This window comes from Amphiprion ocellaris, chromosome 18 (assembly GCF_022539595.1).
Source record: "Amphiprion ocellaris isolate individual 3 ecotype Okinawa chromosome 18, ASM2253959v1, whole genome shotgun sequence".
NCBI classification, from domain to species: Eukaryota; Metazoa; Chordata; class Actinopteri; family Pomacentridae; genus Amphiprion; species Amphiprion ocellaris.
In genome coordinates this window covers 33,301,834-33,327,374 of record NC_072783.1, presented here as the reverse complement: position 1 = coordinate 33,327,374, position 25,541 = coordinate 33,301,834, and the positions used below count along the sequence as shown (strand labels likewise).

At 38.6% G+C, this 25,541-nt stretch overlaps 1 protein-coding gene across 3 annotated transcripts in view; it reads right to left on the bottom strand.

Annotated features, from left to right (window-relative positions):
• Positions 1-385: 385 nt before the first annotated feature.
• The window catches only part of LOC111583265 (CDP-diacylglycerol--glycerol-3-phosphate 3-phosphatidyltransferase, mitochondrial), a 37,622-nt gene continuing 12,466 nt past the window's right edge, over positions 386-25,541 (bottom strand). Inside the window, exons 4-11 of one of the 3 annotated variants that reach the window (XM_023292259.3) lie at positions 23,067-23,166; positions 22,785-22,974; positions 20,098-20,276; positions 17,102-17,301; positions 15,114-15,405; positions 10,184-10,332; positions 9,956-10,086; positions 710-848 (exon numbers count right to left, since the gene is read on the bottom strand). In XM_023292259.3, coding sequence (XP_023148027.1) covers positions 9,967-10,086; positions 10,184-10,332; positions 15,114-15,405; positions 17,102-17,301; positions 20,098-20,276; positions 22,785-22,974; positions 23,067-23,166 — 1,230 coding nt within the window. In that variant the 3' untranslated portion in view covers positions 710-848; positions 9,956-9,966. Of the gene's footprint in view, positions 849-9,955; positions 10,087-10,183; positions 10,333-15,113; positions 15,406-17,101; positions 17,302-20,097; positions 20,277-22,784; positions 22,975-23,066; positions 23,167-25,541 lie in introns of all 3 variants that reach the window. The other 2 variants (XM_023292260.3, XM_035958156.2) reach the window with 2 other exon arrangements.

Below are 25,541 nucleotides of genomic sequence, written 5' to 3'. Positions count from 1 at the left end.
TGGTCCTTGTGTCATTTCTGATCTTCCCTGGAAATTTAATACAAACCCGTTGGTCCGTTTTTAAGTAATGTTGTGAACAGACAGAAAAACCAACATCGATCGCAATAATTTTTTGACCACTTGGGGGCAAAAAAAGCAAAAATATCATTTTATATTTCACTGAGAGTTCATACTAGGAAATATTGAGAGTTCTAATTTGGTTTTTGGGTTTAATTTAAATCAAAAATCTGCACTGAAAACCAAAACAATTTTGCGTCATCATTTTATCCACTGTTAAATAAAACATGTTATTTAGTTTAATCTTTGCAACATGATGAAACCTTTCTTTCTTAAAAATATAAAACGCTGCACCGATGCATCAAACAAACAGGCCAAACGTTTGAAGTCAGTTAAAAACTCACCACATGGTCCTTTAATTTACAAAGATAATAACACATAGACTGTACACTTAACTTAGCTGTAAACATGGTAAGAGCTCCTAAAAATGGTCATTAAGGCTCTTCAGGGATTGTGGCTCGTCACCACACCCATCTGTTTACCATCACAGCTTTCATTACATCAGAGACGTTCAATCTCCGTTTATTTTTACTGCATGCAGCACCTCTGAAGGTGTACGAACGCTGACAGGAAGAGTCCCTTTGAAATGCTTGTAGTTAGTGACGCCACAGAACCAGAAATCCACTGCGTGACGACGTAGGAACGAGGAGTGAACCAGTGTGTAAAGAAAGTCTCTTGAGGATGTTTTTTTAAATCCGAGGCGACGGTGAAGACGTCGACTCTCAGCGAGATGATGATGAAACTCCAACATGTCTGACTGATTGCCCTCCAGGAAGAAAACCTCCAGCCTCCTGTTCAGCACAGAAAGAGAGGAAAGTTCAGTTTTCTGTGTTGAGCCTGGAGTTATTACAGTGAAGGACGAACATTATGCCTCGTTATTATCTGCTTTCCGGAAACTTCCAGATTCCTAAAGGATTTTTTTTGTCAATCCTGATTAAAAAACATTGAGTCTGCTGCTCAATAAAGATGTTGAACCTGCTTCTTAACTATTTTTAATCCAAAATAAGATCCCAGTTTGCATGTTTGACACTTTATTCAGTTTGACACCAACATTAATGCAGACAAATCTGCCTGATAATAGAACTTCCCAAATAAAACTTGCCGATGTGAGCAATTATGCTTCTTAAGCTGAATTCATAAAGATCTCAGAAAAGAAATTAAACATCTTTTTTAACTGTTTACGTTTATTTTATCTTTAAAATGGGACAGTTCGTATTAATGTACCAAGCTATGGATGGATGGATGGATGGATGGATGGATGGATGATGGATGGATGGATGGATGGATGGATGGAGGCAGATGGATGGATGGATGGAGGCAGATGGATGGATGGAATGATGATGGATGGATGGATGGATGATGGATGGATGGATGGAGGATGGATGGAGGATGGATGATGGATGGATGGATGATGGATGGATAGATGGATGGAGGCAGATGGATGGATGGATGGATAGATGATGGATGGTGGAAGGATGATGGATGGATGATGGATGGATGGATGATGGATGGATGGTGGAAGGATGGATGGATGGATGATTGAAGGATGGATGATGGATGGACGATGGATGGATGGATGGACGATGGATGGATGAAGGATGGATGGATGATGGATGGTGGATGGAGGATGGATTATGGATGGATGACAGATGAATGGAAGATGGATGGATGGATGGATGAAGGATGGATGGATGGATGATGGATGGATGGAGGATGGATGGAGGATGGATGGATGGATGGATGGATGGATGGATGGATGGATGGATGGATGGATGGATGGATGGATGGCAGATGGATGGATGAAGGCAGATGGATGGATGATGATGGAAGGATGGATGGTTGGATTATTAATCCCAAGGGAAATTCAAGGTGATTATTATGCAGATATCTCTTTATTATTGCACACATCCATCTATCATTATTGCACACTGCTATACTACATTTATCCCTCTGTCACTATAAGATTCCACTACATACAGCCCTCTGACTCTATTACATATAATTATATTGCACATTTCCCATTGTCACTATTGCACATTTCTCTTAATCATTATTCCCTGTCTACATGACATATAATTACCCTATACATGTTCCTTCTACACTACTGCACATATCCCATTATCACAATCTCTCATGATCCTTGAGTCCTCAAGAACAAGCCCCATCAACAGGCAAACTAATTACCAGAGTTCTGATCACAGATCTGTGAGATGAACTGAATGTTCTTCTGTTGTGGTAGAACCTTCAAGGACAGCAGCAGTTGTCATGTTCAATTATGACCCATTTTTTAAAAAGGGGACCAAAAACAGGTGCTTAGATATCGGATCTAATATTAAGATTTAAAAAACTCTCTTTACACTGACTTTTATTTCTTCTGAAATCCTTTAAACTCATTTCTGCACTGTATTGCTTTTTTATGCATCAAATTGGGTTTTCATCAGTTTTTAATCTGTTTTATGACTGTGACTATGTCTGTTTTAGTTTGTTGTCTTTTAAAGCATTTTACTTCTACTTTCAAAGTGCTTTCTAAACAAATTGTGTCATTTTTAAATGGAAAAACTGGGAAAAGAGAATAAACCAGGAAAAGGAAATATATATTTGCTTAAATTCTTAAAGTTATCCAAATAAAATAAAGCAAACATAACATGTTAAATTAATCATCAGCTATTATAATAATCAATTAATTGGCTTGAGTATTTTTCTGTTAGTTTGTTTTTTGATTTTTTTTTTGTTTGTTTGTTTTGAAAGGAAAAAGTCAAAATCTCTACTTCCAGCCTCTTAAATGTGAATATTTCCTGGTTTCTTTCCTCCTCTTTGACAGTAAACTAAATATTTGTACATAATTTATATAATATTATATCTGAACATGAAAAAAAAAAATTTTTAACCATTTTCTGGCATTTTAGAAACCAAACACCGAACTAATGAATCTAGAAAATTATCAACAGATTAAACGACAATGAAAATTATCATTAGTTGCAGCTTTAACACTTAATTTTGATGCAAATATTTAGTTTTACTTATTTTTTCATTCAGAACTTCAACTTGTAATATAATATTTTTAAGCACCTTTAATTTGGTTTATTGACTAAAGCTGGAAGAAACAATTTCATTAAGAATTCATCTGATACTCATGATTTTGTCTTCTTTTGTCTGTATATACTACTGTTGAAAAGTTTGGGGTCACCCAGACAATTCCATGTTTCCCATGAAAACTCCCACTTTTATCCATGTGCTAACATAACTGCACAAGGGTTTTTTTAATCATCAATGAGCCTTTCAACACCATTAGCTAACACAATGTAGCATTAGAACACAGGAGTGATGGTTGCTGGAAATGTTCCTCTGTACCTCTATGGAGATATTCCATTAAAAATCTGCTGTTTCCAGCTAAAATAGTCATTTACCTCATTAACAATGTCTACACTGGATTTATCATTCATTTAATGGTATCTTCAGTGAAAAAGCTGCTTTTCTTTCAAAAATAAGGACATTTCTGAGTGACCCCAAACTTTTGAATGTTCATGTAAGTTAAATTTACAAGAATACAAAACAAAAAAGCAAAAAATCCTCACATTAAAGAGCACATCTGTCAAATTTTAGTTGGAAAAATATCCCAATCAACTGATGATCAAAATATTGTGACGCTTGTAATTGTGATGGATTCCTTTCAGAGTTTATTACAATAGAACAACAGCAGCAGCAGCAGGCTTTAAATCCACTACCTGTTGTTCAAGCTGACATTACAAACTGTTCGTTCTGTAATAACACATTTAACTAATTCTAAACAGTGAACCGACTAATTGCTTCACCGCAGATGAATCACTCCAGTTCCCAGTCTGGCCACTAGAGAGCGTCCAGCTCCAGAATAAACCTTCAACGTCCTGATAAACCGTCCTGAAATGTGTGAGAACATCGGCTGGGTTTGGAGACGCTCCAACCTGTTGTCACTGGCTTCTAACAATAGACATCCTGCTGATAGGAACCGTTCATCCTTTTAACACTCGCCTATTGTTGGAGGGCCCCGTTTTGTTTTTTCCTCCGGCAGGAAAAACAAGAGCAGATAAGCGGTAAAGTACACGGATCACAGTCAGACGGAAACACTGGAGAACTGTTCAAACTGCTGCTGAACTCACAGAAACAGAGAAAATAAAGCTTCATATGTGTGTTTTAAACAGGAAGTAAAACATCCATCTTATTTATCAGGGATCAGGTTTTCTGATTCTGCATCACTTTGAGTCATTTCATCGTAAATTTGGTTTTATTAACCTGACTTTCAAAGTGTAACTGGACATCCTGTAAATGTTATATTTATTGGATTTCATTTTCCAGATGGGCTTTTCCTGATTTAAAGCCAACAGGTGGAAAAATGTTGTAATAATATGTTTAAAATAAAAGACTTAGGGGCAGGAGTTAAACATATTTCATCCGTTTTGCTCTGAATTTGCTCCAAACACAGATTTAAAAACAAAACAAAAAAGCACTGAGGGTGTAATATAACAGAAAATTGGCTCCTTTGACTGCCGGAGTTGAAAAAAGTGAAGATAAAACAATCAAAACATCTTCTCATATAAATCATGCTAATATACAAACTCATTTCAACAACTGCCTTAAACAATAACACCAGTTTTTTTCTTTTTTCACATTAAATCAATAAATCCTAATAACAGACACAGTTTGAGGCTTTTGATGTTGTGCAAATTTACCTTCACTGCATTGATAAAGTGATTTAAAAGCAGATCGCATATATTAGTGCAGATTTTGTGACTTTCAGCAGCATTTAAATTCACATTCACAGCTACAGTGACACTTTCTAAAGTTTATTAAGAAAAAAATAGGAAATATGTCAATATACAGCACAGTGTCCTCCAAATGTATGTTTTTGGGTTTTTTTTTTAGCTTTTATTTCATTTTATTTATATGCAAATGCTATTTTATGTAGATATATATAATAAAATATGTTAACAGTCGACTGAAATTTTACTCTGATATGTCCCATGGAGTAAAAACATCAAATTTCACTTTGCTAACGTATTTTTTAAGGACTTTATATCTCCTGTTATTATTACTTTTGCATATATTTTGCAGTGCAACAAGCCTCCGTGCAACAATGCGTCTCATGTATGTGTTTTTAAATGAGTTTATGGAGCAACATTGGAGGAATCTGATCCATGTGGGCATTGGTTACACAGGCAACACTTGATAGTCACATCGATTTACTGTTGGTTTTGGTCTTTTATAGGATTTGCTGACATTAAAACTATACAGAATATTACTGGTTGTATTCCTCAGGTGGCTCCAGGGCCAGAAGTGAAATCAGTGGCTTGGTTATGGCCACTTTTTTCCTGACCTCTTAGTTTAAACTGTCCTCTCCTTGGTTTTACAGATTCATGCTGTCCTTAAGTGACCATCATGCTTTTGATGCTATTTAATGCAGTAACACTCCATCACATGATTTAAATCTACTACACTGAACTAAAACTTGACTTTACAAAATGAAGATTGCAAATTAAATTGCAATATCTGCCATAAAAATAGGAATTAGATGTTTTCTCGGAGTAATTCAGGCCACATTTTCCACAATGAGGAGACACAAACAGCTGTTTGACCCTACAGAGCCCAACTAGATAGCATATTTATTTTTCATCAGTGGTAGATTTGGAACCAGATTAGATAGAGCAATCCTTCTTTTTGCATATAAAATCTGGGGAGTTAGACTAATATTTCACACATTCACCAGGTCTCAGAGTGCTTTTATGTTTATTATTATTATTGTGCAACTTTTTTACATATTTCAGGGATAGAGATATGCAATTTTATGTATTTTGAAATACAGCGGGTCCTCGGTTTACGACGTCATCGACCTACAGCATTTCGTCATTACATCAGAACTGGTTACGTGGAACTAGCTGACGAGTGAAGCGGATGAATACGTTGTCACGGCGCTATCAGACGGCTTTGTTTCCATTCTCCGGTCATACGCCACCTTGGATTGTGCTACATTCACTCACTTCTTGTCCTTCATTATGGTTCCTAGCATAAGTCAGACTCTTCTGATGGCAGTGCATCGAAGGAAAGGGAAGCCGTCTCCATGGAAGTGAAATTAGATAGAATAAAACGCTGGGAACAGGAAGAAACACCGACCAACATGGGTCAAGTTGTAAAAACAGGTCAACATATTGTAGTGACCCTCTGTGATGAATGAGTGAGACTTTATCTGGTTCTCTGCTGGTTTATTGAACCTTCACACAGGCTACTGTGGACAGTAGCCAACGCCAGAATAACTAGAAAAACCCCATAACTTAGCTCCAGAATTAGCCACCGTTCCCAGCTCTCTCTACTGCTGACTCTCAGCCAATCAGAGGTGAGCTAACTAAACATGGCACGTTCACTGACATTAGGTAAATCTGGAACTGAACAATAAACACTGAAACCTCAACATCAACAACAACATTAGTCCGTTACAATATTCTGTTATCTTCTAGTAAAATGATTCATACATGCATGAAAGTTGTTGGTATTCATGACTTTATGAAGAACTGATCGATATCGTGATACACGGAACGGATTTGGTTACATTTTCAACGGACGTAAGTGGAGGACCCCTTGTATATGCGAAAAAAACAAAACTATTTTCAATTTTTTTAGGTGTATTGCACTTTTAAGTACTTTTTTGTAGTAGTTAAAAGTCAATAGATATTATTAAACTTGGGATATAAGGGTTATATTGATGTAAAGCAAATAAAAAGACTCCAAAAAATGGCACTACATTCTGTAAACATGTAAGAATATGTCCTGGAAGACTTACACAATGGTAGGTCTTAAAGGGTTAAAGAATGAAGGAAGGAAGTTGTAAAAGGTTATCACTGCAAAGCTGGATCCTGATGTTTGGAAAGTTACAGATTAGATACAGAGGCAGATTTTAGTTGATATTGGAAGATAAAAATCAGCTAATCGTCTGTAAATCAGCTGGCAAAAGGTCAAAACTGCAACTTTGAATGAGCCCAAACTGCAGGCGGTGCGTTTTGAAGCACAGAAGGATTGAATTATTTATGACATTTGTACAAAAATAAAAACAATTTTTGAGCTTGAAGCTGTTCAGATTCCTTCTGAGAGTCAAAGATTGTGATCACACCTCACAGCTGTTTGTATTTCCAGCTCATGAGTCTTTTCTCTTTTCTAAATCAGTGCTAATAGTTGGACTTTCGGCCTGAGGCCTCTGATCTCCAGGTTCGGCCCCTCCGACTCATCATCGAGCCGGTAACACGAGGACTTCCACTGTTCTCCAACAATAGGCCTAAATATGCTCTTACTCGTGTCATTGTTTGAGATTTACCACACACATATTTGTGAATAACGCCAGAGGGCTGAAAGATGAACCTATTTGTGGCTGTTTCCTTCTGGCAGGAGATCACTTGAGGTTTTCTTGTTTTTTTTTCCCCCGTGACTCTGTTCAGGTAGCGATAAGATGCCACCCATTTACCGTCATTATCCAGCCTGTGACACTTCCTGTTCTCAGAAACCAACAAAACACAAAAGAAGTGCTGAGTGGTATCCCCTAAATCTTCAGCCGTGGCCTCGAGCTTTCAGTGTTTTAGCTGCGCTTGCCTCTGATATGCACTTTTTCAGCTCCAGATAGCAGATTCAGCCCGTTTAAGGGCCGCCGAAGCTTCTGACTTCACCTCGGCGAGTCCTGACAGGATTCACGGCAACTCAGACCACAGTGTCAAATCATCGCCACAGCACCGCACTGACTCACTCCTGGACGAGAGTGAATCAGCCGACACACTGTCCCTGCTCTCACTCTGCTGCTGGGAAGACGAGGACGGGACCTGCGATTTGGGAATCACCACAATGACTGCAGACATTTGGAAGAAGCCACAGGCTGTTTTACTGTGTGTTCAGGCCTGTATTCTGTCTACTAGGCAGAAAATCACAGAAAAAATCTGAATAAAAACACTGGAAATGATGCATACATGTAGCAGGCTGTGAAAACTATTCAATTTGGGTCTTTTTCTAATAGTCTTATGTTCATTTTTGTGGTTTTGATGCCTCTAAGAGACATATTTGTAATATAAAAGTATGTTTGTTTCAGATCCAGCTGCAGAAAAGTCATCAACCTGCTTCCTCACTTTGTTTCATACGGTCTCAACTGAATTAGTTTGGTTTGAGTCAGTTTGTCTGTTAAAAAAAGCCATTTAAAGATAAAAATGCGTGACTTTTACATATAAAAATAAAACGTCCAAACGTTACATTCAACTCCTTACCTAAACTGTTTAGTCAGTGCTGATTAAACCTACCGGCAGCTGGTAAATCTCTCTGTATGTCGCAATAAATTTGAGTTTTAAATTTGCCATCTTTAGCCACATTACCACACTGGTGATGCCTTTTATGTCACCATCAACAACTGGTTTACCAACTGCAGTGACGGAGGCAAAGTTAGCAACTACGAGTGTGTTGGTAAAAACTCAGCAGCGTCCAAAGGAAAGTTTTTGTAGCTCCAGATAAAAACAAACTTTCAGAGGAAGGAATACACAGTTTTTTGTGGTATATGAAAGAACTTTTACTGTCAGAAGGGGGTGACAAAAGTTCCACACTCCAGATTTAAATATATTACCTTCATCTCTGGGATATTTTAGCACAAAGAAAACAGTTAAACCATTTAATAGAGAAATCTAATGAGAAATTATTGAAATTACAACTGAATTAAGCTAACTGATGATTATATTTGACACAAATCTTTTCTTGTACATGTGAATATGCTATTAAGTGAGATCAGATAAGGATATGAAGTTGGAGACGTCTGAGATTTATCTTCAGTTGAGATTATCCACTTCAAGTTTTAATGTCTGACCAACGCTGAGATGTGTTTAAAGCTTTACTGACTTTTAGATGCAAGCATAACATATTATCACCTTATCAATGATTTCATATGACAATCTGAACTTCCAGCAGATTCATTATCCCTTTAGAATCCAATATCTGCTCACTTTTGGCTCCATCTTTGGTCTCCACCAGCTAGTTTCAAACTATTTTTCTGCTGTTTGGTGCTGAGCAGGTAGAGCACGTGTTTTTTTTGAAAGCTTTTTGCGGCTATTCGATACAAAACTGATGAGAACAGTGAGAACAAATCAACAACAGTTAAATGTCCTTCTGTCAAATCAAACACTAAGCTGCGAGACAATAAAATGCTGTAAACCGGAGAGTGGTGGGAAACCATTCAAATCTATTCTAAATAGGGATGTCTGAGTTTGTTGTTGTTTGTCTTTGTTTTGGCCACCTAATCTGATCCAAGTCATTTTATAAGTCATTTAATAAATAGTGTCTGCCAATACGGAATACCAACCCAATACCATTTTTTTTTCTAGATAACACCCACTTCAAGTACACTGAAGTTATTAGAAATCAGTCCAGTGTATGTACTGGCAACTAAATAGCTCTGTAATGCATTAAGAAAGAAAAAAGTGTATTTCTGCATCCAGTATGTGTATACACACACACACACACACACACACACACATATATACACACACACACATATACACACACACACACACACACATATATATATATATATATATATATATATATATATATATATATATATATATATATATATATATATATATATATATATATATATATATATATATATCAGTGAGTTTTACAGGGTTAAGTTTGTGCCAATATTCATCAGTTAAAAGATGCCTCCATCCTGATCTTTGACATCCGATCAGGAACTCCCTAATTGATTAGAACAGATTTAAAGTCTGTTTGATTGTCTCACTGCTCAACTGTTTTATTCCACTAAACTGAGACTGAGCTATAATAATGTGGAGATATCTTTTCACTAAATGACTTTCATGTGAGGTGAGTTTTTGCACGTGTGTGTTTGCACCTGAAGGCACCTCAGAAGAAGTTCTTGATGAGCGGAGTGACCAGTTTCACCCACAGCTTGACGTGGCGGTCAGGCCGCTCAAACGTGGAACTGGACACTTGTGTAGATCGCTGGTACAACGTCTCCTGCTCCTGGGAGTTTCAAACACAGGTGTGCGTTCAGTAACGACTCACACTCATTCATTCATTATCGCTTCTGAATGTGCTGTGAGGAAACAAAGAGCCGAACCTCCTGCAGCTGGCTCTGCAGCTCCTCATTCTCCGTTACTATGGCGATCTGGGCCTCCAGGTCACGGTGAACCGAGCGGTAACCGAAATTAGGAGAGCCAATTAGAGTGAGGCAAGGCCGGTCCTGCCCCTGGAGGTAATACCACAGACCTGCAGCAGAGCAGAAGTGGAGTGAGCCAGTGAGGAGGTAATGCTTCAGAGAACCGTTTCCAGCAGAGACTTCTGTCGGCCTAAACCACAACTAAAAGGAAGCACATGCAGAAATCCCCAGCGTCGATCCAAAACCCCAAAATATGAGAGAGAGTGAGTGTGCATCCTTGTCCTGAGGCTACAACAGAGTGACTGTACAAGCCTTTGTCTCTCATGCTACATACTGCTGAGACCACAAGAACAGCAGCAGAGCAGCAGTGACAGTAACGAGTTTTAGGATTTTCAGCAAATCCTGGCCAACGTGGTAATATCTCATTAGATTCTGGAAGGGTTTGCTGTGCAAAGATAAAACTGACAATGAAATACTGAGAATATTCTTCTATTTTTCAAGAGAGGATAAAGTTGGAAATAATAATGGAAACTGACTGAACCTCTGCCAAGTTCTTCTTCAACGTCCCCTAGTTCTGCTGCTACAGGCCTAGGCTGCTGGAGGACCTCTCTGGATGCACTGAGCCCTTCTCTATCTACCATTATATTTAATATACAGTATATATACCATTATTGCATTACACTCACTCTGTTTCTCCCTGTGTCCTTTCTCCGAGTGTCCCTGATCCCAGAGCTGGATGCTTCAGATCTGTGGTGGTTCTCCCACCAACTGGCCTAATCTCCATCTGTGGGATGCTGCTGCTGCTGACCTTCCTCCAGCCCACTGCTTCCAGCTGCCCATTTCCATCAATCTACTCGGCATCACCCTCACTATACTTGATAAACTTGTAATTGGTGCTATATAAATAAAATAAAATTGAATTGATTAATGTTAGCCATCAATCAGTTGAAATTTCAGCCATTTGCCCCTCAACAACGAAAAATCAGTGTGCAGTCGGGACCAAAAACAAAAATCAGGCTTCTTGCACAATATCAGTGACATCAATACTGCAAAAATATTCTTATCTTTAGTGATTACAATTTCTACAATGACACCAAAGTCAAAAACAAACACGAAGGAGATCCATCCATCCACCATCTGTACACCATTTAGTCCTGGTTATGATCACAGGGGGCTGGAGTCTATCAGCTGACTGAGGGTGAAGGTTCACCTGGACAGGTAACAGTCTATCACAGGTTCACCTGGACAGGTAACAGTCTATCACAGGTTCACCTGGACAGGTAACAGTCTATCACAGGTTCACCTGGACAGGTAACAGTCTATCACAGGTTCACCTGGACAGGTAACAGTCTATCACAGGTTCACCTGGACAGGTAACAGTCTATCACAGGGCTACACATAGAGACAAACATTCACACCTACAGACAGTTTAGAATCACCAGTTAACCTCAGCATGTTTCTGAACTGTAGGAGGAAGCTGGAGAACCTGGAGGAAACCCACACATGCACAGGAGAACATGGAGACTCCATGCAGGAAGATCCCAGGAAGGCCAGGACCTTCTAGCTACAAGGCGACAGTGCTAACCACCGTTCCACTGTGCAGACCCACTTTCAGGAGATTTACAGCATATTGATGTAATTTAACCACTTCCTCATCTCTCAAACTGCTACATATTGGGTTTTGAGATTCTTAAAAATCTTCACTTATGAAACGGTGCAAAGAAAGAGCTCTAAACATGCATCTAAGAATCAGCTCAAGAAAACTGGTATTTACAATGTGTGTGTATGTGGCGTCAACAGACATAAATCCCAAACACTCTGCAAGACTGTACTCGTGTCTATTCGTCGCATTTACATGAACCACACACCCTAAATTAACCGTAGGCCATGACAAGCTTTCCTTTAAATGATTTTTGTGGTACTTTTTTCCACCAAAACAAAACAAAAAGTAGAGGAAAAAGCTTCACTGAACATCAGGTGGAGGTAAATAGCGCATCAATTCACATGTTTCTGTTGACTATCAACTGAGAAGGAGGACGTTGGAAACAACTCGGAAAATGAAAACTAGTTGGGTGCAATAAGAAATAACTGCCCCAGGAGGAGGATAATCAGCCTCATCGTTATGTGGTTAATTGGAGAGGAGCCATTTACAAGAATCATTCCTGAAGGTGAAGCTTCGTTATTGTATTTTGTGGTCTGGTGATATTTTTAAAGTTCAACTGAAAAACCAATTTATTCATCCACTAACTGAAGGTTCTGAAATCCCCCACGAAAACGTTTTTAAACAATTTGTTGGTGTATTTAATGAAATCTACTGATTAGCGACTCATTACAGCCTGTTTATTTATAACAATCTGTGACTTTTATATGATTTTGCTTCATCTTCTTTAGCTTTAATCATCTCTAGGGCTAAACGTTCCAATAATGCAAAGTTGGTCATCAAAGGGTCCAGTTTTAATGTCACTAAACTACAAGTGCCTCAAAATTTAAGTACTAAAATATATAGATGCTGATTAGCTGCACATACTCTGCTCAAGAAAACTACGGTAACACTTAATCACCACAGTGTAACACAAGGTGAAGGGGTGGGATTAGATAGGCTTCAACTTGTTCCCACTCCTTTTTGAGCAAGTTTTTTATTGTTGTTTTCTTTTTATTTTGAAATGTTCAAAATAAACTTTCAAAAAATCAAAAATAACAGTGAATCCCCCCCTCAGTAAGTTAATAATTTTGGTTTCCAATGTCCACTTTTACGTCATTTTGTTCTCTATACATCACACAGTGTATAGCCATGATTTAAGAGTTCCTTAAATTTTTGGGGCAGTGTAAATGAAACCTAAAATTAGTAAAAATTAGGATAATAAGAGCAACAATATGTCCACAACTGTCCAGCAACAAGAAAGTGTAACCTGACCTCAACTTGTGAACTTTATTTAGTAGCATTTAAGTTCATATGAATTCAACTATTCTGCTAACTGGACTTAAAGTGAGTTTTGTACATCGTCAGTAACGTTTTCTAAGAGAGGAATCTGTACACAGTGGTGGAAAAGTTCTCAGACACCCCATGCATTTGTGAAATATTGCATTAAGAATCACTTTTTGTTCTTCAGGTGGATTTAGGTACAATCAAAATACTAAACAAATCCTAAAAAAGCTATGAAAAACTTATTAGTTCAGTTAATTAATTTAGATTCAAAGCAGTAATTCAAGAAGAACCAGATTACTCCTCAAAGGCTGGTGGAGAACATCCAGCCAGGATTAGATCTCTGCTGCTGTTAACAGCAGAACTACTAAATATCAATTTAATTATGGGATGGTTTATTTATTTTTTGTTCAGTTTTCAACACATTCTCTGTTATTTGTTGATTTTGACCATTTTTCTTTATTACTTATTTACCTTTACTTAACCAGGAAGTCCCACTGAGATAAGAGATCTTTTACAAGACAGACCTGGCCAAGTTAGCAGCCTTACAAAATTCAAAAGTTCTATAAAACACATCCATGACACACAAAATTCAAGGACAGAGACTCTTAAAAACATCTTAAAACACTGAAATTCCTCCTTCACTGCATTCTTTATGATGTTCTTAAACTCATTAACGGATGTGAAAGTTTCTAGTTTAAGAGTTTCTGAAGATTATTCCTGACCATGGTGCATGATGGGAAAGCACTGTTTAACCAAAGTCTATTAGAACTTGGGGAACATTCAAAAGCAACCACTTGGAGATGGGCAGATGGGAACTACTAGAACTGAAAGTGAGAAGGGTACTGAGGGATTCTGGGAGATTGCCCAGCAGATCTTCATATTTTTTTTTATTTTTATTTATTTATTTTTTAGTCTGCATTTATTCTCATTGTTTAACTCCACAAAAGAGGTGTCAACATTATATGAGATTGATGCATATTTTAGTCTTGCAGCCAAATATTTTAATATTTAGTGCATGTGTGTGACCATCACCAGCCCTCCCTGAAAGCTAAGCAGACATTCTTTATTAGAATTCCCTATTATGAGCCAGGGAGGCTAGCGCTACACCTCAGTGAGCAGATCTTCATAGATGAACATAGACCAGTTTTACGAATGCTTAGTCATGTCCAGCCAATCAAATCATAAAGAATACAGTGGTGAGGGGAGATTTGTGAACTGGAAATGACAATGATGAGAACTGACATATTGAAACTGTCAAGAATTTAGTTTTTTTGGAAACAATAAATATATATATATTTCCATCTTCTGTCTGTTATCATTGGAAATATTTGCTCCAAGACAAACAAGATGGAAGAGTTGAAGACACTCGTCAGGAGCCAAAGACTCTACTGGGAAAGCAGCCTCATGTTTTACATGGAATCATGGCTGAAAGACAGTATTACTGAGAAGAACACCAGAGTCAGCAGCTTCTGGACTATATGAGTGGACCGGGACGACATGGCGAGTGGTAAGAGGAGAGGTGGAGGACAGATGGTGGAACCCTGCAAATGTTACCATCAGAGAACAGATCTGTAGCAGGACACTGAACTGTCAGCAGTCAGTCTGAGATCATACTATCACTGGGATCATCACCATTGTTGTTTCCATTCCTCCTACTGCACACGCTCAGACTGGAGAGACCAGGTCCACCATCTCCTCCAAGCCAAACTTCTACCTTCATCCTCTTCCCTCCCCCATCAGCTCTGACCTCCATCAGCTCAGTCCCACCTCCCCTCACTTCACTCCTCCTTCTCTGTTGTCTCTATGTTAACACGCTGCTGCTACAAATTAACTTCCTTTTAAGGATCAATAAAGTATATTTTCTATTGTATTCTATTCTTAAACCTATAGAAGTGTTGGCTGCCGTTGTAATAGTGGAGCAGAGTGCTGCTTCAGGCTGCTACGTGGTGCTTTGGTTTCCCCCACCTTTGGCATGGAAGGTCCACTGTGGTCTGTGGTACTCGTGCAGGTGGACTCTCTCCTGCTGGCCCAGCCGGCACACCTGGTTGTAGAACTGCCTGGCGATGTGGATGTACGCCGCAGGAATCGCGCCGGCGACGCCTTTGGCCCCAAAGAACCCGTTGACCTCCGGGGAGGCAGTGAGGATTCGGTAGCTGGCTCCGGCCCCGAGGATCAGACTCATGTATGCCCGGGTCAGATTAAAGTAACCTGATGTTAGAAACACAGTGGAGTCGGGGCCGGCGTCTGTTAGCAGCCGCTGGAGGGTCGACAAAAGAGGAAAGTAAAGGAAAAGGGTTTTACATTTAATTATTCACACTGTAAAAACAAAACCATTGCTGATTATTTAACATGGAGACGAACTTCATGACCGCAATATCTACATCAGGTGTCCAACATGAGGCCCGTGGGCCAAAAGCGGTCCTCCAGAGGGTCCAATCCAGTCCTCAAAGTGTAAAAATTCCAGAGAAGATATTAACTGCAGATTGTAAATTAGTAAAACTATAAATTTAAAATCATTTCTAGACCATGACAAGTTGTTTGGATCATAAAGTAAAATACTAGATGTTCACTGTTCCTTTGTCGTTTTGTGTCTAATTTTTGTAATATTTTGTCTTTTTTTGGTGTTTTTTTGTCTTTTGCCGTTTGTCTCATGTTTTTGTCGTTTTGTGTTTCCTTTTTGTCTCACTTGTGTTTTTTCTCTTATTTTTTGTCATTTTGTTCCTTTTTTGTCATTTTTTGACTCTTGTTTTTTCTTGCTTTGTAACTTTTTTGTCTCTTTCTTGTTTGTTTTAATGTCGTTTGTCTCATTTTTGTCATTTTGTGTCTCGTTTTTGTAATATTTTGTCTTGTTTTTGTTTTTTTATACATACAGTGTTTTTCTATTTTTATTACTATTATTACTTTATCGTCTAATTGTTTGCTTTTTATTTATTTCATTGATCATTTTATTCTCTTTTAGCCTTCATTTACATTTTTAGGCTTGTGTTTATGGTTTTACCCTCTATTTTTCTTTCATTCCACTTGGATGTGGCATTTTATTATTTTTCTCTCTGGTGTTGTACTAATTTATTTTTAGAATATTTCACCATGTTTGGACTGACCAGCCTTTTGTTTGTCACTGTTCTTCTTGAGTATCTGTCTTTTCTTTTCAGGACTGCCTGTAAATCTTTGTAAACTCTGTTTTTAGAGGGTGATATATAAATATAACTGTTGTTGTCATCTTGCACGTTTGCTCGTACCTGGTTAATTGATTACTGGACTGCTTGTTTAAAACAGAACTTTTAACTGGAGTTGGCACTGATTTAATGGTGGAATTTGCTTTTTTCAGGTTAACTACATGAAATTCAGGCAAATTATTGATTGCGAATTGAGTAACTTTTGGTCAGTAAGAGTTTCTTGATTTCAGGAATTGGATTAAATTTACCCTTATTTTCTTATTTCTGAACATTACTGGTGTTTTCTCTAATCATTAAAAGTAGAGTAAAAATTCGACTTTAAATATTGCAGTTAAAAATGATTTATACAGTGTTTTTAAACTCCTGCATCACCATCAGTTAAATTCTATCAAACAAGGACACAATAAATAATAATACAATCCAATCCTGCAACAAACTAAAATCGCTAAATGTTTGCTAAAACTCGACTTTTCAATCTGTGCTGCTCGAGTGTTGAATATCCTTATATTAAACTAGAGATCCTTTAATTATATTTATTGTGTGACTAATGAACCCTGAATAAATGTTCAAATATTTATCTGCGGTTTATTAGTCAAGTAAGAGCTTATTAGTCATCATCTTATTAGGAACACGTTGAAACTTTCCTTTATGTGATGTGTGCTTAAGCAAAATGAGCAAAAACACCAGCAAGTTAAAGACTTAACTTGATGTGTTGTATATTTGTTTTTGTCAGTTTGAGCTCTAAAACCGACCAATCAGAGGAGGCCAGAGGCTCACCTGTGTGACCTGCTCATCCACCTGGATGCCCAGAGGTTTCATCTGCACCAGAGGAAACACCCAGGTGTCCTCCTCCCCGTTGCTCAGGCCTTCGTCCTCAGAGTCCTCCGACCGGCTCAGCAACCGCTGCCTCACGTGTGCCGTGTTCACGACCTCCATGATGCGTTCCCTCGCCGACGCCGAGAAGTCCTGCCGGTTGCCTGGTTGCCACGGAGACACAGCATGAGAGCGATTTAGAGCGCAGACGAGGATGAGTGGGAGTCGGGTCACAGTGATCTCTGGGTCACAGTCATCTGGGCTTAGTGATTATTACTTTGGCTGTGAGGATTTAATGTCATTTTCATGCAATTTCAGGGTAAAATGCTGCATCAGGGCAGTGGTAGTTATGGTTAAAGTTAATGGTAGTCTACAAAATATTAGTCCAAGTCAGTGTAAAGTCTTCTGAAGTGATGGAAACACCTCATTTTACAGGCAGAGAGGAGGATACAGACGGGAGTGAAAATACTACGTCAGTTAAAGAACTTGTTTCCGATTAGTTGGCAAATGGCCTTTAAAGCAGCATTTTAGGATTAAAGGGTCAGTTTGCCCCCAATTACTAAAATCATCCAAGAAAGTAAAATTAAAGAGTCCATATTTTACTTGTTTTGTTTCTCTCTTTCCGTTGGTATGTTGTATAACTGCGTTTTTTTGTGCTTTGTCAATGCTAAAGATATTTATTCTCTCCCATAGAAAACACTGCTCCTTATCTACTTCATGAAAACTACCAGAAAGAGATGAAAAATTACCAGAAAGAGACGAAAAATGACCAGAAAGAGACAAAAAACTACCCAAAAGAGATGAAAAACTACTCAAAAAAGACAAAAAACTACTCAAAACGGACGAAAACTACCAGAAAGAGAGAAAAAACTACCAGAAATAGATGAAAAACTACCTAAAAAAGATGAAAACTCTCTCTCAAAATAGAAAAAACTACCAGAAAAAGACAAAAACTATCAGAAAGAGACAAAAAAAAAACTACCAGAGGAAAAAAAAACACTAGAGACAAAAACTACCAGAAAGATGAAAAACTACCAGAAACAGACAATAAACTACAAAACTACAACTACAAAACTACAAAACAAAAAAACATTAGAAAGAGACTAATTTATGCACAATTAGTTCATTATTATGTCAGATAAGTTTGAGTATGAATGATGGTGGCAGATTTGAACCAACAATTAATCACTTCAAATTCATAGTCAACAGTTTTTGATAACTTTGAATTGGTTTAAGCAATTTTTTTTAGGACATACAGTCTAAATTCTGTGATTTCGGCTCCTTAAAGGTGGATATTTTCTGGTTTCTTTCCTCTGTGAGAGTAAACTGAAGATCTTTGGACTAAACAGGACATTTGAGGAAACTCTGATCCACATTTTTCACCATTTTCTGACAGACCAAACAATGACAACAAATTGTGGTTTGTTTGAGGTTTAATGTGATTTCAGTATGAATTTCAGAGAAACTAATAATACAGTTCTATTTTTGGTCTCTTTAGGGCAACAACTAACCATTATTTTCTTGTTTTATTGTGTCTGGAATGTCTGAAGACAGTGAAAATATCCATCAGTGCCTTTAAACCACAAAGACTCTTTTTGTTCAACTATCAGTTAAAAAGTCAGTTAATCAACTAGAGGTTAGTTTATAAAAAAAAAAAAAAAACAGTCACCGGTAATCTGGCATCAAACATAAGTAGTGTTGCTTTGGTTACTCGTAGTTTTAAAGGCTGATTTTATTTTGGTAACTCGTGTTTTTAACTGTGTCTAACCATGTTTTACTGGAGAAATATTATCCAAGAGTAGCACCTAGAAACAGCAGCTTCTCTTGCTGTTTTTCTGCAGGAAACATAAAAAATTTGTTTCTTTTCATCTTATCACACTAGAGTGAAGGTAAAAACCTCTCAATAAAGTTAATAACCATCCATTCATCGTGCATATTTAATTAGAATAACTAGAATTAGGTATGGGAAGTCCTGGCTCACTAACTGGATACATCCATTAAAAGTAGTACCAGCTAAATAGAAATAAGATAATCCTTTTTCTGTACATTTTCTTGGCATTTAAGTCTTTTCTAGAGACTGACTGGAAAACATGAGTAGAAAGAACACGGTGGCACACAACAACAATCGTTAGGAATTCTATACTCGGCCACTTGAACGACATGAAACTTATTTCTTAGAACACTGAAAACGACAAGAAACATTCCTTTAGAAATTTTCTGCCAAGAAAAATAACGTCAGCAGGAAGAACCTGCCTCAAGACTTGATTGTTTGGGAAAAATCAACATAAGCAGGAGAGCCTGATTATCTGGTTCTGCAAGTCCACATGTGAGTGAGAAAATGTGTTCCTCATTTGGGTGAAGTGACCCTTTAACCTGAAGGAAAAGAAACAACACTTACAGCTTCATGTCTTATCAGGTATCACCAACTTCCTGCAGATAAGACAGCTATTTTTGGGATATATATAGCTGCACATCATTGTTATTATCAGTTATAAATCTCTTAAGTCATTCCTGCTGTTAACTGTGTGTATCAGTTCCAACTACATATCTCCTTCCAGCAACACTGTGACATCACAACTCTATTCCGGATGTTCGTTTCCATAGCGGTGCAGACATGATGTCATTCATCCCTCAAACTAACATCCTGGCAGCCTGCGCTCTGGTTACGGACACATTGTGTGAGCGTGAGCGTGTGTGTGTGTGTGAAGGCTAAATCCTGACAGTTCCACATCCGGCTGCATGTCGACCAACCCCAAGAGCTCTCCACATCGTTCTCACTGAGCTCGTCTCTCCGACCAGCGTCTCTTCGCCTGTCTAAGCTTTCAAGCTCCATTAGCGGAGTGGGCCGGCTCGGTGCTGAAAACCACGCTGTAACCGAGCGCTGGGTGTCACGCGCTGTCAAAACATGTTGGAGGGTAAACATGCGTCTGTGTGCACACACAAGCGTGTCTGGTTTCTACCTTTGTACGGGTGCACCATCCCCTCCAGCATGCTGACCGAGTCGTCGGGCTGAAGCTGCAGGGAGACGTCCCCCACGGCCTCCACCAGCTCGGAGAAGAAGTCAGCGACCTCCCGGCAGTTCTCCAGCAGCACGTAGCGATCCTGTCTGTTGGTGAAGTACGAGTCGCTCAGGTTGGCTCTGGAAAGTGACGACAAGAAACGGATTTGTAAGGAAACTGAGGACCAGACAGTGTATTCTGGTGAGAGGGAGGAAAGAAGAGAAAACAGATGTTTTTTAGTACAAACAGCCTTAAACCCCTAATAACCCCATAATCACATACACTACCAGCCAAAAGTTTGGACACACCTTCTCATTCAATGGTTTCTATCTAATTATTTTTAGGGATGTCCGATATTGGCTTTTTTGCCGATAACCAATATGCAGATATTGTCCAACTCTCAATTTCCAATTCCAATATCAACCGATACCGATATCTGTGGGCTATTTATCTCATTCTAGGTAACATCACATATCTCCTGTGGTGGAATTAACACATCATGCCTCATTTAACTGTGATGCCCCATTGGATGCATATTGAAATGCAACAAGGCTTTTCAAATGTAAACACTGTCTGTGCAAAATAAGAAAACTACTTCAACTCAAGTTATGGAAAGAATGACATATTTATACCATATATATTTTTTAATTGTCTCAAACAACAGTTCACTCCCTCCCCGTATGAGTCTGGTAAATACTAGCAAAATCCAGGCATTATTTTATTGGTTTTCATGATAGGCAAAAAAACACGCTATTACATTTCTATGCCAATATCAGGCCGATAATATCAGTGGGCCGATATGGGATCTTCTCCTTGACCATTTTAGCATAAACTACGGATATTTAAAGCCGTATCTGGTATCTTTCTGAGCTGTTTGTTTTTAAATTGCCCATCAATCCACTTACAGCAAACATTTGATATATCAACCTAAAATTTCACAGGTATCTTTCTAAATATCCATATTTTATGCTATGAAATGTTCAGACAAATCAGTGGAGGTCTGGCAGAAATGATTCAAAAACTTTGATGATTTGAGATGTTTTGAAACCTCTCCACACCCCAAAAACCACAGCAGCTCGGACGACAAGTTATGTTCAAAAAATTCATTTGAAAATCACCAAAATTACACACGTTTTCACAGCTACAAGCTGTAAAAAACAGAAAATATTATCAGATTTTCAACTTTGTGACAGTCCGTGAAATACTCATCTGTGACATGTTATTCTCAATCTGTCTTAAAATCTTGATGTTTTGTCCACATCATTTAAATCATTTAAAAATTAACAGTTAATCCTGTCAAAAATAAATAAATAAAACTGTACTGTGTGACAAAAATTCAGGGACTTATCGGCTGAACTGCAGGCAGTGTTCACACAAAGCAGATAAAAGACAAGCAGGAAAACAAATTAAAAATGTAAACAGTAAAACATCTACAAGCAGGTAGAGCCTCCATTTTTCCCTCTGGCATTTGAAACACCTGTGGGTACCTGGAAAAGGTTCGACTAGTTTTTTCCAGATGCTGTAAAATTTTTGTGAGCCAAATATTCAAAGAAGTATTTTAGTTTTTTTCTGTTTCCATAGACGCGTCGGAATAATGTGACAGGAACAAACAAACAGTCCCTGAACCTGTTTCGGTTCAGAGGGTTCAACAGAAGCTTAACACTGGAGCTGAGAAAAAGCTTTTGAGTCATATTTAAAGACCAGATAATTGAGTGATCATAATAAGAGACATTCTTCCTGAACGGAGACACTAACGTGACAGCTGTCGCCTTGTCATTTACGGGTAAAAGCTTCATGTTGACATTCCAGCATGTGTCTTCATGTCCCTGAGTGTCTTCTAAAGTTTATAATCTCTCTTTTGTTCATCCAGTTCAACCTGCAGGACTTTCTGGAGGCTTGTGTAACATGTTTTCCTGCCAGGGAGGAAATGAAAACACAGCGAGTGAAAACGAGACCAAAGTGCCGTCTTTAACTGAAGAAACGTTGGCTTTGGAGTTCGCCCAGTGTTCAGAATTTTTCCTGTGCAGGTCAGAGATGCGATGAGAACATTTCCTTGCAATGGTGGCAAACATCTGCACTTTGATGCAAACGTACCACCAACCAGAATATAGTTACATAAGAGGGAAAGCAGGCCGGAGCTGGTAGAGGGAAAGTCTTAATTCATTTGTGAAGCAGCCAGTAACATAGATAAGGGGTCTACAGGGATGTAATTCATTTCTTGGATGAAAAGAAAACCCTCCTAGTCAGACTTCTTCCAACAGGCCAGCATGTGTGTTTACTAGTCTCATTTGTTTGCTACATGTGGGATTTTTTTCACTTTTCCCACAAGCCATCGATCAAGGTCGGCGTGCCATTTTGTGTGCTGAACTGAAATGGAGTGGAAACCACACCGGCTCTGGGCCCGCTGGCTCTGGAAGCACACCCACACTGATGTCCACTTTCCCTGCATATGTCAAAATGTGCATTCAGAACATTTCCCAGCAAACACCTGCACTCTGCTCGGGAAAACTTTTGTGCAAACTGATGGGAAACGAGGCTGTACGGAGGGCGGGAGGACTTAGTTCTGAACTTTACCTTGAGTTCAAACAAACAAACTAAGCGCCAAAAGGTAAACAGCCAGACTAAACTTTGTCTCGGAGCCGTCGTACCCGCTGATGATAATGCTGTCGTCGAACAGGTAGACTTTGATGTGCTGGACTCCGATGGTCTCGTTGAAGCGCTGCGGCACCAGAAGCCTCAGCAGCCCTCTGAGGTCCGGAGTGTGGTACAAGGAAACTCGCATCTGAGACGTGAAGCGCTGCAGCAGAGGCAGCAACATGGTCCTCGAGTTAACCTGCCCTGAAACACAGTCACACAAACGCAGTCAGCACGACGTGGAGGAACTCTACTGCAAATACGTGCAAGAAAACTTCACACAAAAAGCCGACAACCTCGTGATCCGCGAGTGTAGTCCAGCAAAACGGAGACTTTCAGGTCGGGGGATCGGCTGCTTTCCTGTGAACGCTGCAGCGCTTCCTCCATGCAGTCCACCTTCACAAAAACACATCAAAACATGATTAAAGAAGTAGGTCATTCCTCCAACACTCAGTTTAATAAATGTATCATAATACAAATCCACTGCAGACAGCTCAGTCAGACTTGTGGAGCTGCTGAACTCATACAGAGTTGAAAAGAAGGCGACACCAGTCTGGTCAAGTCAATTCCAGCAAGCAGACTTTATTGTGTTCTTCTTTAACACAAAACAAATTGCTGCCTTGTGGCTTAAAAACGCAGCTTCCATCTGACAAACAGGCTTCAGTTGCACAACAGTGTCTGAAGCAGGTCTGATTTGTGGAGCTGAAACGACGAAACTATTAGCCAATCTTCACAATTTTATTAATTTATTAGCAAATATGCCATAGATTTACTGTTTTTGGCCGCTTAAATGTGAGGATTTGATGATTTTGTTCGTCATATAACGATTGGAAAATAAATCTCAGAAAAATATGTACATTTAAGGAAGCTTGGGCATTTTGCACATTTTTTTTTTAGGTTTTATTAGCAAAATATCTAATTGAGAACATAATCTGCAACATTTTTTACCAGTTTCAGCTTCTTAAATATTAACAGTTACTGCTTTTCTCTGCACTATATAATTGTAAATTGACTGTCATTGTGTTTTGCACATACCGGCCAAAGAGAGAGTCGATTTTCAACATTTTCTGTCATTTTATGAACCAAAAAACTAATTTACATTTATTCTGGGGTAAATTACAACTCTTATACTTCAGGTTTATCAGCTCTTACTCAAGCAGAACCATTTTTCCTTGAACATTCAGCGACAAAAAGGTTTCCTGCAGTCTGTAATTATGTTTTCACATCTCACTCAAAAAACACTGCTGAGTAAAAACCACAAGCTAAGATTAGAAACCCTTCTTTGTCAGAGCAGGTGACACCAATTGGCAGGTTCCATCATCTCCTATAACTAGTTTGACTTTTATTATATGTAATTATTTATTTTTCTTTATCTTTCCAACTTGCACTGCACTAGAATAAGTGTGAAATTATTAGTTCTGGCTCCAGCTTTGACCCCAAACAGTGAATGAGCACTGCTTCAGTATTTTTCACCTTGTGTAAAACAAACGCACAGATTAATGATTAATGAATTGATTAATGATTCATTAATTTATCCGACGGCAGCACCTTTTTATCATCTGTTTACCGAGCGTGGGAAAAGCCTGACTCACCGCCGTGCACAAAGAGGAAACGGCTGCTCGACACGGAGCACCGCTGGCGGCCGGTTGGGCATTTGGTTCCCTCCTGATATCAAACCAGAGCCGCTTAACTTCTGCAAAACTGTGCATCTGGTGCCCGAATGCATTCATCATACGTCACCCCAGAGTGCCTGTTTATATGCCAGTAAAGCGGCTCTAATTTCCAGTAGAGAGCTCTTCAGGGACGCCAGTATTACCAACACTTCCAGCTCTGGAAGTTTCCTGTGGAGTAAATCTGACAGCAAGTGGGAGCTCTGAGGAAACACTATTTATCTCTTACAGCTGCCATGTGAGATCTGACTAAATCCTACCTGCAATAAATACAAGAAAATGTGTCTATTGTCAACCAGATATTCTATGTTCATTCCTTATCTCAACATATTCTATTGTTTTTGTTATTTTATCCTATTTTTGTCCAGTTGTTCTATGTCCAACTGCCTTTGAATTGCCCTCAGTTGAGAAATAAAGTTTTTTTAAATTGAACTGCCATCAAGCAAACCTTCGGCACATACTCAGATTATTTATTGTTGTTAAAATGAACTCCTAGTCTTTGATTTTAGAGTCAAGTTTCTAACAAAACCAAAAGCAAAAATTAAGATTTCCACCATGAAAGTGCACTAATGGCAGTCTGAACAACACAAATTCAGACTTTAAGGTTTCACATGCAACATAACTAAACAACAAATCCCGTCAACTTGCAACTCTGCTTTGACTTGTATGGCTAAATTAATTCAATATTGCACCCACTTTTGTTCAGACTATAAAACAATCTGTGATCATACGTTTGAACTCTGCATGTCTATTAACTTTCTGTCTTTTTTCCTGCATTTTCCTGGCAGGTTACTCCACTTCTTGGCACCTGTAAAATAAATTACCAGCACCTATAGACGAGTGGAGTAGCGGGAAACCTGTAGAAGGAATGTCGACATGCTCCTGCACCTACATGTGCATTGTTGTGCACGTGCATGCAGCCGATTCTTAGCAACAACAAAAAAAAATTTTTAAAAACTCCACATAAAGTTTGATGTAAAGCCCTTTGAATAACCTTTGCATAAAGTGCACTAAAGATAAACATCCTTTGCTTTCAATTAACAGATTATTCCCACTGCCTGCTCCACCACTTAGGTAAATACAGTGCAGGTGTGACTGTGT